At 37.0% G+C, this 14,205-nt stretch overlaps 1 protein-coding gene across 2 annotated transcripts in view; it reads left to right on the top strand.

Moving 5' to 3' along the window:
- Window positions 1-14,205, top strand: part of LOC126457279 (MFS-type transporter SLC18B1-like) — a 126,444-nt gene that overhangs the window by 98,417 nt on the left and 13,822 nt on the right. For both annotated transcript variants that reach the window (XM_050093444.1, XM_050093445.1), the window contains exons 3-11: window positions 687-782; window positions 1,712-1,785; window positions 4,365-4,512; window positions 4,586-4,654; window positions 4,729-4,843; window positions 4,924-5,039; window positions 9,760-9,950; window positions 10,354-10,449; window positions 10,542-10,710. In XM_050093444.1, the coding sequence (XP_049949401.1) occupies window positions 687-782; window positions 1,712-1,785; window positions 4,365-4,512; window positions 4,586-4,654; window positions 4,729-4,843; window positions 4,924-5,039; window positions 9,760-9,950; window positions 10,354-10,449; window positions 10,542-10,710 (1,074 nt within the window). The remainder of the gene's footprint in view (window positions 1-686; window positions 783-1,711; window positions 1,786-4,364; window positions 4,513-4,585; window positions 4,655-4,728; window positions 4,844-4,923; window positions 5,040-9,759; window positions 9,951-10,353; window positions 10,450-10,541; window positions 10,711-14,205) is intronic.

Here is a 14,205-nt window from a genome sequence, read left to right as displayed (position 1 = left end):
AGTCTTTTTGTTGCTTGCCTGCAACTCATTAGTAGGAATCCATCCTTTTCATAATATTGTTGAAGCATAAGAAATGGTAGCTGGCATGTTGAGCCATGATTGTCACTGGTATACATCATTAAAATAACTTCAAGATTCACTAGTGTGCATCCAGCCATGCTAGAAATACTCTGAATGCACCTACAAAACCAGCAATACAATGGGCACAGGATGCTCAAGAAAGTTATGGTTTGGCCTGTAACTGTTCCCTACTGCTCAATTTGCTGAAATGGTCATGTTGTTATAGTATATGCAATATCCTTATTTATAACTCATGCAAATAAGTTTCCATTAATCTAAAATTGATGCCATTAGATAACTGAATCAAAATAACTCAAATGTAAGTAACTTCAACTAATTAATAATTATTATATAAATTATTTCTTTGTGTGCAACTGATGATAAAACAATTCTATGATGTATGTATGTTTGAATACAGAAGTAAAATTTGTTTGTAAAATAAGAGTAAACACTTCTTGTTTGAAACACCATTGCTCAAGCAACTGAAGAAGACTGGCAGTGCATATTAGTGTGTTTAATCAGTTGATAGTAACTACAATATTTTGGTGGAAATAATAATACAAGTGTATTTCTGTAGCAAATGCTAAGAATATTTGTGAAATTAATTTTATTTTTTTCCTCCACAGGCAGAAAACAAAGGATCTACTGCATCAGAATATGGACTGGTATTTGGAATATTTGAACTAGTTTCATTCATCAGCAGTCCAATATTAGGAAAATATGTAAGTATGAACCTGTTGATCATAACTTTTGTTACAAACTTGGCCTTATATTAGACAGTTAACACTAATGAAATGGACTCAGATCTACCCACATAATTAAAATATTGTGATTTTAAAGTGTCCTTGAGAACTAATGTTATTTTGGTGTTTGCAGCTCAGTAAATGTTCTTATTTTATTTCATTAAAGTGACTACAGACTAAAAAACGAGCTGGAAATAACTTTTGTGATTCCCTGGAGCCATTTATTATTATTGTTGTTATTATTGCAAAATTAATTTAGCACCATATGAAGAATGCATGCTTGGTATGTAGCTAATCACTTGCAGGACATGGCAATAGGATGAAAAAGAGTTTTGTGTGTGTGTGTGTGTGTGTGTGTGTGTGTGTGTGTGTGTGTGTGTGTGTGTGTGTGTGTCTGAAGATATTTATTTCTGCATTGAAAATCTCTTAATCATTCATTGTCACTGATGTATGGTGACCACCTAAAACATGTTTGTATGGTTTCACCTTAACTCATAATTCACTAACACTCTGTTTTCTGTAAATGCAGTCTTGAAGGAAAACATTACAGCATGTGTAACAAGCAAGTAAAGGTCTACCATAACAGAAGCATTCACTGCAGCCAACATCTATAAACAATAGTAACAAAATATTGACTATTGCTCCTCCATTTAACTTTACTTTACTTCTTTGACCTAACTATTACTGTAAAAAGAGCTTAAATACTAATACTTGCATAAGCTGCATGTTGCTTCTAAGTAAGGTACTAAATTCCTTTTGTTTCTTGTAAAATTGTCCTACTAAGATATGGCTATAAAACTGGAGGGAAATAATATTTTCTAAGCTGCAAAGCTTTGAACTGAATGCTGATAGTAAGCACATTAAAACAATACATACATGGCAGTTTAAGCTATTTCTTTTTTCTTCAGATGAATGCTGTTGGTGCTAAGCTACTTCTAAATTCTGGAGTTTGCCTTGCTGCTGTCTGTGCCATCCTTTTTGGGTAAGAGTTTTGTTAACAGATACAAACTATAAATTTGAACTGCAGTTTCTACAATTAAACTATAGTTTCTCTTCCTCTTTAGTTAAAACCTCTGGGATTAGTGGTAGTTGTCAGTCTAGTAAACTACTTACTGATGTTTTGTCCCATCTGCAGGAGGTATAATTGAAAATGTCTGCCATAAGTGGGGATGAAATGTCAGAGTAGCTTCATAGATGGACCATGGCCACTCGGTGTGGTAGTTTTAACTAAGATGAACATCGGCCCTAGAAGCCTTCATAGTATTTTAGATTATTTACTTCATTCACTTAAGTTATCCATGAGAGAAGAATGAGGAGGTGGCTGAATCACACATTTGGTGTACACTTTTCACTTTGATCAAAATAACTGAGTATTCAGTGGGATGAGTGGTAAGGATCAGCTGCCAGCCATTCTTTCATTCTTTGTTTCTTTTAATCTTCTCCCTTTCTCCCTTTCTCCCTTCCCAAGTGCCATGGGCTAGATGGATTGCCTGTTTGATAGGTATATACAGAGTTCTATCAGGCATGACTGGCTGTAGATAAGTTTTCCAAAAAGAGATTTAAACTGTTTTGTTAGGTGGCATTGTGTGAATCGTTACGCATTATAAATGGAAATTGTGTTTCTTCTTTTGCCAGAGATAAGTATGAGTGTGCTCTTGGCTGGATAGTTTTTCTTTAAGGCGAGCAGTATAACAAAATGAGTGCTGAACATTTAATGAGATCCATTAAAATTTGAATTCTACACTTGGTAATGGATGTCACTAATTTACTTGGTAAAATGTGGATTTCATGCAACTTTGCATGGAAAAAATAATTCTCTGGATTAAAATAGCAATTTTGCTCAAATGCTGCTTTTGATGGTCGCAAAAGTCTACAAAAGCTGTAAAAAGGAAGAGAGATGTCTACTTAAAATGTCTAGTTCCTGTGTTCCCTCAAGTACATAAATTCATTAAAAGTAACAAAAAGAACCTTCCAGGGAGAAATAGCACACATCTAGCTAAAGAAAATTTTAAAATCTTAAAGGGTTTATTTTAATTTAACAATGCCACTAAGTTCATGTTTCTCAAAGCAAATAAATAGTTCCAAGGGAGCTTCTCAGTGAGAATAATTAATTATGCTGACTTTGTATGTGTTGTCGGACATAAATAAGTTACACAGGTTATCATTTAATATGTGACAATTACTATATCTGGTACTTGCAGCTCTTTAATGCAACTTGGTTTAATATAGCAACTGATGATTATCTTCACTTTGACTTTGGAAATTTCAAGGCATGCTGTTAGTGAACACCAGCCTTATTGGAAAAGGTGTCTGATATTGCTGTTTACAAGGGAACTTTTACTCATTACATGTGTTCAGCCATAGTGATTATCACATGTGCAACTCTAGGCTGTTCTTCTGGAAAGTCATCAAAAGGTTTAGTTCTACAGAAGGCCCTCCGATGGCAATTGATCTCTATTCTTGGTGAGTTCCAGGGCTCAGAAATAGTCTACACTGATGACTCAAGGGTTAATGGTCACATTGGCTTCACTTGTGCTCTTGCTGGACAAATTGAACAGTGCTCCTTGCCGAATGGCTGCAGTGTTTTCATTGCAGAATTTGTAGCAATATTTCATGCTCTTGAGCACATCTGCTCATGCACATGCGAGTCCTTCACTCTTAAGCAGCCTACAAGCCTTCACCAGTGCTTCCTTTGGTAATGACTATCCAGGAGGCACTTTATGCTCTTGAAAACGGTGGACATTGTGTCCTGCATTTGGACCCCGGGACATGCTGGGATCCCAGGCAATTAACTTAATGACTGGCTGACCAAACATGCTACTGGTAAACCAACTCTGGAGATCAGCCTGCCAGAGACTGATCTACAGTCAGTCTTACGCCGTAAAATTTTTGGGATCTGGGATACTGAATGGTGCACACTCAGTACACCAAATAATCTGTGTGTTATTAACGAGACAATGAATGTGTGGTGGTCATCCAGGCAAGCCACTCACAAGGATTCCATTGTCCTTTGTCAGCTCTGCATCAGCCATACTTGGCTGACCCTCCCTCCCTCCCTCGATTTTAATGTGTTGCAGAGTGGCCAGCTCATCCATTTTTATTCTTGCAATCAGCCAGCCCAGGCCATCTGCAATGTTATTTTAATACTTCCCCTACTTTTCCTGTCAGTGCATATCGTCTCCTTTCGGGTAGCTTCTTTCGTTTTCTCTTTGAGTGTGCTTCTCAGTCAGTTTTCTGACTTTTTTACTTTCGCTGTTTCCTTTTGGGAATAGTTTTAACCTAAGACATGCATGAAGCAAAAGGGACTGATGACCCAGTAGTTTGGTCCCTTTACTCCCGAAAGAAACCAACCAACTTACCGCTCACTGATATAACTACATTGTTTTTTCAGTTTCTTTTTATCTCACATGGCAACATAGGTGTGCTCACACGACTTTAATCATTAATGTGCAGTAATTGACAGTTTGTGTCAGGTATAACTTTTTTTGTGGCATATTAGCATATAAGTTATGGTATGACTAATTTAGATATGTCGATTAAAAATGTTTCTTCTTGTTACAGGCTGCTGGCTTTTGTGCAGGGTCATGTTCCTTTCATAGCACTCTCGTTTGTAGTCAGAATAGCTGAAGCCCTTGGTTCTTCAGCAGCTGTAACTGCTGCTTTTTCAATTACAGCAATGATGTTTCCACATTCAGTGGCAACAACATTTGTAAGTGAGACACTCGTATATCATTCTCTTAAAATTTAAATGAGCATGCTCTCTTGAAACATATTTTTTGCAGGCGACACTGGAAGTCTTTTACGGACTGGGGTACATTGCTGGACCATCAATTGGAGGAGTTCTGTATTCTGTAAGTAGCAACATTAATTGGTGTTGACTGTGGCAAATATTCACTTAATTAAATTCAATACCTTTCTTTCACAGCTTGGAGGATATGTTCTCCCATTTGTAGTGATGGGATCTATTACAGCTCTAGCGGGCCTATTGATATACTGTATTCTTCCACCATTAGAAATTGGTGAGGATGTTCAGCAAAAAGGTGAGTTCTAAAAGTAAAGAAAGCATTTTTTTTTTGCAACAATACAATCATATACTGAAATTGGATTTCTTCATTTTCAGGACAGTTAATGAAAATTCTGAAAGTTCCTGCAGTTGTGTTGGACATAATATGTATAATTGGCACATCAATGAGTATGGGTTTCAATTCATCTACACTGGAGCCCCACCTGAGGGAGGTAATTGTCACAACAGTGTGTAAAAGCCTGAGTTGGCTCTTGAGGTAGTTGATATCACTTTGAACTGAGTGAAAACGTATGAATAATAACGTGCATAAGAAACCAATAATCCCAAACTTGTAGTCTAATTCATTTTGTATGTTATAATAAGTAATAAGAAGTATTATGACAACACCATCTCAGTGTAAAAAATGTAAAGTATTTGGTGAGTGGGGAAACACACAAACAAGATGGTGAACCTGTAACTCGTACCCCTTTTGGAGAAAGATTGAGAAGATGTAAACACAGGTGCCAAAAGGTGTTGGTAGTTTGTTGTCAATAGGATGGATGGATACAACATAAGGTAGCTGTGGGTAGAGGACCCATATAATGAAAGTAGAAAGAAGAAATCGGAATCTAATTTAAGCAGAACAAAATTGAAGCAGTAGCAAGGCTAGACTGTGGTGGTGGAGTCTCTCAGAGGCCTGAGAATAAGATAGATTGTATCTATGAGTTTTCTATATTTAATATCCTGATCTAATGCTGAATATATCTCAAATGTACTGGGTTGTCCTTAACCAAGTTTATAATACTGTTACTATGCTGAGTTAAAATCTGAATGACATACAGAAAGAAAAGGCTGGCTGAAAGAAATTGTTTAAGTGAAACAGAGCACAATACAAAAAGCTTTAAGTTATAACAGAATGAAGTTTGAGGCAAGAATTGAATTCATACTTGTAATTTACAAAATCAAATATTTTTTAGAGACTGTAAAGGTTTTTGATAAGAATTTAGAAACATGGGTTGATACTACAAATCATATTGATAAAGTATGGTCCTGGAAAATTGTACATGGCTTCAATATGAGCTCCTGCAGTGTAAGTTTTATCTTACAGGGGGAGAGTTTCCATTTTTATCGTATCACATAATTGTCCAGTTTTTCATAAAGTGTCAGGAATATTTGTAATGAAATATTAAGGGATTCCACTGCATTTAGCTCATATATTTCACATATAGAAGTTATAGCTTCTTTACTACCACAAAGCTTTCGCTTGGTGAGACCTTGAAAGGTGTCCATACACTCAGCATCTAAAAGTGATTGCAGTAATTTTTATTTTAATAAATTGGTAAAGATTCTTGTAATAGTCTTCACAGAATTTGTAAATGTTTAATATTCTAATTCTGTAGAAGGGCGGTAGCTTGGTGGCTAATGGCAGTAATATTACTTTAAAATGGTATAGGATGCTGAGACTAGTAACAAAACAGATAGATAAGTAAAACAAAAACTTCATTGTTAATTGTTAGTCCTCAGTTCCTGACGTGGTGTACACATAAGAAGGTAGGCATCAGAAAAGTGGACAGTGAACCTTGTGATGCATCCAGGACCTTTTCTACCACTAGGCAAGACCAGGTGGCCACCTTGTTGTTGTGGTCTTCAGTCCTGAAACTGGTTTGATGCAGCTCTCCATGCTACTTTATCCTGTGCAAGCCTCTTCATTTCCCAGTACTTCCTGCAACCTACATCCTTCTGAATCTGCTTAGTGTATTCATCTCTTGGTCTCCCTCTGACTTTCACCATCCACTCTGCCCTCCATTGCTAAATTTGTGATCCCTTGATGCCTCGGAACATGTCCTACGAACCGGTCCCTTCTTGTAAAGTTGTGCCACAAACTCCTCCTCCCCAATTCCATTCAATACCTCCTCATTAGTTATGTGATCTACCCACCTAATCTTCAGCATTCTCCTGCAGCACCACATTTCGAAATCTTCTATTCTCTTCTTGTCCAAACTATTTATCGTCCATGTTTCACTTCCATACATGGCTACACTCCATGCAAATACTTCCAGAAATGACTTCCTGACACTTAAATCTATACTCGATGTTAACAAATTTCTCTTCTTCAGAAACGCTTTCCTTACCATCGCCAGTCTACATTTTATACCTTCTCTACTTCGACCATCATCAGTGATTTTGCTTCCCAAATAGCAAAATTTTATTGGTGGCAAAGATTGGAAAAAATAATTTCAAATCAAACAGCAAAAAATAGAGCAAATGAGAAGGCAAAATAAAGTGGAGGGAAAATTAAAACAACAAATTATTTTCAAAAAAATGCATAACAGTTACTTAATAAGCACTTACTTACTTCGGTGACTCTGAATGTTGACAAAGGTGAGATTTATTCTGCATTCTAAAAATATTTCCATTAACACAGAAATCAAATAACACCACAATTATCCAGATGACTTAATTTGATGCTTTGGTATGTTTGCCATCAGTATAGCATAATTTTTAACCCTCGAGCAGGCACGCCATTTTTCGTAACACGAGCAGGTGTGCGGCACACTTCGTACACATGAAAAGAATAGCTTTCCTTATGTTATCAAGGTAAGTCATGTATGATCAAAATCACAGTTTAATCTTAGTTCATTTCAACAAGGAGAAAATAACTTACAAACTACTGTTTTATTAAACAAGAATGAAATAAATTTTCACTACATCTATCTGCTGCCAAGGACTGGTGTTAAAGACAGCAATGATGCATTCGAAGCATTAAACAGTGCATTTGCATCAGATCTCAGTCAGCTGCTTATTCAGTAACTATCTATCATGTAGACAACTACCTCAATGTGAGATTAGGTTGCTAGTTCCTCACTGGGGTAATTTTTTTAAATGCTCAAACTTTTTTCTCACCAAGCTTGCTTTGTATTTTATTACTCCTGCTCCCTTGGACATACGACAATGCAATTTATCGCTGTTACCTGAAGCAGTACTGAAGGCATAAGTACAGGTTTGCAACTGTGAAAAAAATGGAACCATACAAAATCATTTTATTTTTGGTTGGTACACTTTATACGCAGGCACGTCCGCTCGAGAGTTAAATTTGAGGAAAAATTCATCCACACCAGAAAATAATTCTACACTTTTTAGTCCATTTTTTGCAAATAAATAATTGATGCCAAATTTGGATGGGCTGATGTACTCAGATGAGTTCTAGTTTAAAATATTCAGCACGTATGTCTCATTTAAATTACTCTGGGAAATTGGTGGTGGTGGTGGTGGTGGTGGTGGTGGGAGATGGATTCAGATGTTTTTTCTTGGTAGCAGTGCTGAAAGGCTTAAACTGGTAGGGCTTTTAACATGTCAATCACATTATTTTGGATGTTCTCCAGAGTCCCAAAATAACATCCTTGTAAGAGTCTTTCCAATTTGGAGAAAGTCACAAGGACTCTGATTAGGTGAATAGTGGGGCTGTGAAACGGGAATGCCTTTAAAGATAAATTCCGTGATAGAAGTGGCCATATGACATGTGGTGTTGTCATGATACAGCATCATCTTGTCTGTGGTGTCCAGCCTCACTTAAGACACCCTTCCCTTGAACCTTTCAAGGACATCTTCATAAAACACTTCGTTGATAGTTTAGTTTGTCCAGGAGGAACAGATTCCTTACGTAATATACCCTTATTGTCAAAATAGCAAATCAGCAAGGTCTAGATCTTTCATCTGCTCATTCAAGCTTTTTTTCAGTTCGGGTGGTGTCCTTGTGCCACTCCCCACTTTGCCAGATTTTCTCAGGACAATCTTATAAATCCAGGATTCATCGTTTGTGATCACACGACTGAACTGTTCGTGGTCATTGGCAATCCTCTCAAGATCAATGCGTACTTTTCTTTGGTATCTTTCTGGACAGCTGTGAGATGTTTTGGCACAAACATTTTGAATTTGCGAAACTTATATCAAAATTTTTATGTGCGGTGAAAGTGTTCAATAGGCCATCCTCATTCTTATTGTTAAATGTTGGCCTGATCTAACAAGAGCATGCACACATTTGTAGTTTCATCAGATTTGAAGTTGGTCTCCCTGAGTGGGGTTCCTCTTCATGTTCTCAGCCTTCCAAAAATGATTTGTGCAAGTGAAAAACTTGTGTTCTTGACAATGAATGCTCTCCATAGGCCTGTTCCAACTTATCAGAGGTCACCCTCATGGATTCCCTGGGTTTAACAAAAAACTTGCATAATGTTGCTCTAAGTTCTGCTGTTCCATTTTTGTAACATGCAACAAAAACACAACTTCACTGATGGCTTTCTCAAAACTCGCATGATGGCTGTATGGAGCTGAAAATTGGACTGATGGGATGAACACTCTGGTCTAAACAAGTGTAATAACACAATGTTGTCAGATCACTCCCAGTGTTGTCAGTTTCATTATTTTTCCTCACACACCTCATAGTACACTTGAACAAATGCAATTCATGTTTTGTGAGGTGCACAATACCTAAATTTATTTGAAGTAATATCAGTGGCAGTGTGTTTTGTTAGCAATCTGTGTGTCCTTGCTAGTCTCTTGTTGAATCTGTCTATTCGACAGTAAATTGTGTTGGCACAGCAGGTGCACATGGTCAGTTTGAGTTCAGTGCTGGTAAGTGAGGATTGTTGGTGATGTAGACAACAGTAGAGCAGCAACAACACATTTGGAAAATCACCAATGGGTACTACTGTGCAAAAGAGTACTCTACTGAGGTGAAATATATTTGGCAAAATGTAAATTACATTATTTAGTTCCACACAGATTACCACTAAAAATCATTAATACAAAATTAAAATACTGGGTGATGACTTGTCACATGTTCTTTTAAATTTATACAAGCATCGCTGCTCTTTCCTTTCAGCATTTCTGCTGACCAAATAAACTTAATAACTTTCTAAAAGTTTTGTGTTATTAATAAGTACCTTTCTGTTTCAGTTCAAATTGCCTCCTTTTGCTCTTGGATTTGTATTTATCATAAGTGGTGGGATTTATGCATTGACAGCTCCATTTGTTGGAAGACTGTGTGACAAAAGAATATACCCAAAGAAATTGATGGCAGTTGGAAATATTCTAATTATTATTAGCTTTTCATTAATTGGACCTGCTCCTTTCATACCAGTGCCAACGTAAGTAATGCCATTGAAATGTAGCTTTGAAGTTTTGCTTTCACTTCACTTTCTTTGATCATTAATAATTTAAAATTTGATGTACAAAAAATAGTCAAATATTAAACAGCATTATAAATTCTCATGCTTTTTTTTCTCTCCTCCACTTTTCTCTCCTCCACTTTTCTCTACATGTGACACGGATTACACAATTATCTCTGCTGGTCTTAAGCTGTCCTGTTTTTGTCTTCCTCACTATTAGCTGATCCAACTGTTATGTTCTACTGACTTCATTTGCACCAATTATTACAAAAATCATGACAGCAAATTTAAACAGCTTAGCTAATTTGATGCGATATTCAGAAATGTATAAGACAACCAAAAACACTTTCTCAATTCTGAGTTAAGAAATCTTGCCTTACAGGAAGCTGTGGCTGTGTATTCTTGGGCTGATAATCCATGGATTTGGAATAGCATGTACACTTGTCCCATGTTTCATAGATGCACTAAGATCAGCTGTGTAAGTATAAAGTCTTACTTTACTCTTTTAGATATGTTACCATAATGTCTGGTTTTAGTGCTGTGTATGTTGCAACTTTTCATGTTTTGCAGTAAATGGGGTATGGCAGATGATCTGACAACATATGGGCTTGTTTCTGGTATTTGGGCAGCTTCATTTGCCCTTGGAGATTTCATAGGACCTTCTGTAGCTGGAGTTCTTTTTGATACAGTTGGGTTCAGGACAGGAACTCTCTTCATAATTGTATTCCAGATCATTGTGGTAAGTAATGATGTGTTGAAGCATCACCAGAATATAGTGATATTTGTAACAAGTAATACTGTTACATAGTAATGGTGATAACTGCCAAGTAGCCATGTTTGTTAACATGACTGCTTCCAGCATGAGGCAGGTTTTCTGGCACTGGATCCAATGCATCTGGTAGATTAATTATGAATGATTGATGTGATCAGCCTGGATGTGGTTTTTAGGCAATTTCCCATATCCTACTGATTGAATAACATTCTGGTTCCCATATTCTGCCTCAGATATATGCTATGCAGACACACAAAACACGTTCTCACACTTGCACACAAAATTTAATATATACATAAGCACATTGGGTACACTGCTTCTGAATCCACCACTGATAATCTTGTGTTTAGTCCGACTTAATGTCGGCAGTAGTGATGGTACAAACATTGAAAATCCAACTACTGTTGGAACAATAATAGCCTTAAATTACATCCACATATACATTGGCGAAGTACTGGCACAGGGTACATCAGATTGTACCACACATTAGGATTTCTTAATATTTCATACATGTATGCAAAAACTACTACATTAAATAACAGCTGTAATCAGTTATCAGTGACTGAAGGACTGTTGAGTTCTGTTGACTGCTAGAGGAAAGGGTAAAATTTTAAAGAAACTTCTAATGTTTCACATATGAGGAAAAGGGGACTTAAAAGTTCTGCCACGTGGCTTCAAATGCCATCTGTGGTTCCTACAGGCAGCTGGCTGATTTTGTGAAGACAGCTGGTCTTACCTAGGGATTGGAAGCAGAGCTGTTGGTCTGCAGCATACTTTCTGGAATCAGTCATTGTCCTCTGGTTTGGAGCCGAGTGGAAGGCTTAAACGAGAGGCTCATACTGATTATCTTGGATACAGATTTCTTGATCACTGCTATCACCTGGAGAATTTTAGGACTTTCCTTAATAGGTCATGTGTGCACTACATGCAGAAAGTAGTTATTAGTGTAGTGGACTGTGTGTGGTGTGCATACATGTGGTTTTTTTAAATAGAGAAACACCCTTACAAGCCTGCTAAGATCTGTTCTGATTCCAGACAAGGTAGCATTAATCATAGCTGTTCAGAGAAAGAAAATGTTAACTTTGCCTATGGAAAGTTCCCAAACTAGTCACACTTATAAACAGCAACAGTGCCCACAGAGGACAGAAAGCTGGCTGAAACCAGATGTTAGTGGCAATGAATTCTAAACTCGGATTGGAATGTATGTCACAAAGATAGGTTAAATGCTGATGGTGAAGTGTGTTTATGGTCAGAAAAAAATATCTAGCGTGATTAGTATAGATTCTGAATATGAAGTAATTAGGGTGAACAAAAGTGTTAACGGTGGATCAAACACGGCCATTGGATGCTTTTGAAGATTTCCTGCCTCAAGAACATAGTGATGAAGCTTCACATTAATTTCTTGGTAATGTTGTAGTACTGGATGGAGATTTCAATTCAGCGGCTACAGACATGGAGACTAGAGTAATAAGAGTGGGTAGTAGGAACAGAGAATCATGTGAAATTGTTTTGAATGTCTTACCTGAAATGACTTTGAGCAGTCAGTCACAGAACTGACATGTGAAGGTAACATCTTGGAACTGCTAGTAGGAATCAGACATAAGTTTTATAACTCACTGTACAACAGGAAATCAGTGCTAATAAGGCTGTGAATAGCAATATAAATAAATGTAGGAAGATCTTTCTCCATAGCAAGAGTGACAGAGTACAAATTTAGAGAAAATTTCATCTCCAGTGATGATAGGTATCAGTTGACAATTAGATCATTTTACTGTAAGCTTTAGTCAGGTATGTGCTAGGAAATTAGGGATGAAAAAGACCCAATTTGGTTAGACAGCCATGTTAGAAAGCTGCTACAAAAGCAGAGAATGCTTTGATGCAAATTGAAATGTAGCCAAAGCCAAAATCAGTGTACAGAGAGTGATGTGTGGAGTGTTCAACATATTCAGAATTCTCCATAATGGCACTGAAACAGAAAAAGCCAAAATACTAAGTCTTTCCCCAAAACTTTTGACATAAGATTGCACTGTAGTATGTTCTTCAAATTTTCACACACATGACAAAATGGCTGATATAAAAATAAGTGATAGAAAAGCAACTGAAATTGCTGAACAGAGGGAAGGGCACTGGACCTGATGGGATACCAATAAGATACTATACTGAGTATGGGAAAGGACTTACACTCCTCTAGTAGCAGCATACCATAGGTCTCTGGAAGAACAAAGTGTTCCTGATTATTGGAGAAAAACACAGATCATTCCCATTTTTCAATAAGTGTCATTGAATAGAGGCATGAAACTGTGGGTCAATAAGGAAGTCTTTACAATAACTTTTAATTTTATTATTAAACTAGTATAATTTTAATTAAAGCAGTTAAGTATAATAGACCTGGCTGCTTGGTCTGCAGCATCTGCTTCTGACTGAAATGCATACTGTTTGATGTCATTTGCCTCCACACTATCACTGTGAAACACATCTCTGACTTCTGTTTCAAAGTTGTGGAGAACTGCAGCAGCCACAATAACATTCACACAGAGTTGGTTTAAATAGCATTGTTTCAGTGAGAATTTGGAAAAATTTCTTTGAAACACTGAACGCTCGCTCTATTACACATCTTGTGACAATATGAGCTCTATTGTAGTGCTGTTTGGCTCTTGTGTGGGCTCGAAACACAGGCATCATAAGATGTTTGGAGAGAGCATATCTACTATCTCAAACAAGCAACCAATTGTATTGTCCATTTTCAAATTCTGCAGAAACTCTGCTATTGTCCCAAATGCATGCATCATGCATGAAACCTGGCCAACAGCTTACCACATTCAAAATCTTCATATTGGCATCACAGGTGATATGTGTATTGATAAAAAATATATACTTGGGCTTTCTGTGTAGTTCTACTTGTGCTCCAGAAGGACAAAGTATGGGTATATGTACATAATCTGTGGTCCCTCTGACATTTGGGAATCCACCAGTTCAACAGAATTCCATTTTGTTTGATATATTTTCTTGTCTTAGTGGCATGGGCACATACAGTGGCTTTAAGGCAATTAAATTGTTTATAACACTGTTAAAAGCTCTTCCAGAAGTAGTAGGATAGATATTAATGAGAGCCCTTGCTATGATTTGATAACTACCTGTGCAGAAGACTTGCAGTCCACAAAGAAGTTGCAGCCTGGGAGACAAGACATGGTTCCTATCAGGTTTATGTTGCAGTAACAGCTCCAGCATACCAAGCAGCAACTCAAAAGATTTCTTACAAAACCCAAACTGCTCTTTGGAATCACTGTTGTTATACATCACAAATAGGTCCCTTCTATCCATTACAACCCTTATTCATTGTATGTTCACATCTTCCTCCATCTCCATATATTCTTCATAGTCCAGGCAATCAATAGAATTAAACACAATACAGAACTCAAAGATCGCACCTTACTCTCTTACTTTACTCCTACTACTGCCTTT

The sequence above is a fragment of the Schistocerca serialis genome, chromosome 2 (assembly GCF_023864345.2).
Source record: "Schistocerca serialis cubense isolate TAMUIC-IGC-003099 chromosome 2, iqSchSeri2.2, whole genome shotgun sequence".
Lineage (NCBI taxonomy): Eukaryota > Metazoa > Arthropoda > Insecta > Orthoptera > Acrididae > Schistocerca > Schistocerca serialis.
The sequence above is the reverse complement of the archived record's forward strand: the minus strand, read 5'-3'. Positions and strand labels throughout refer to the sequence as shown.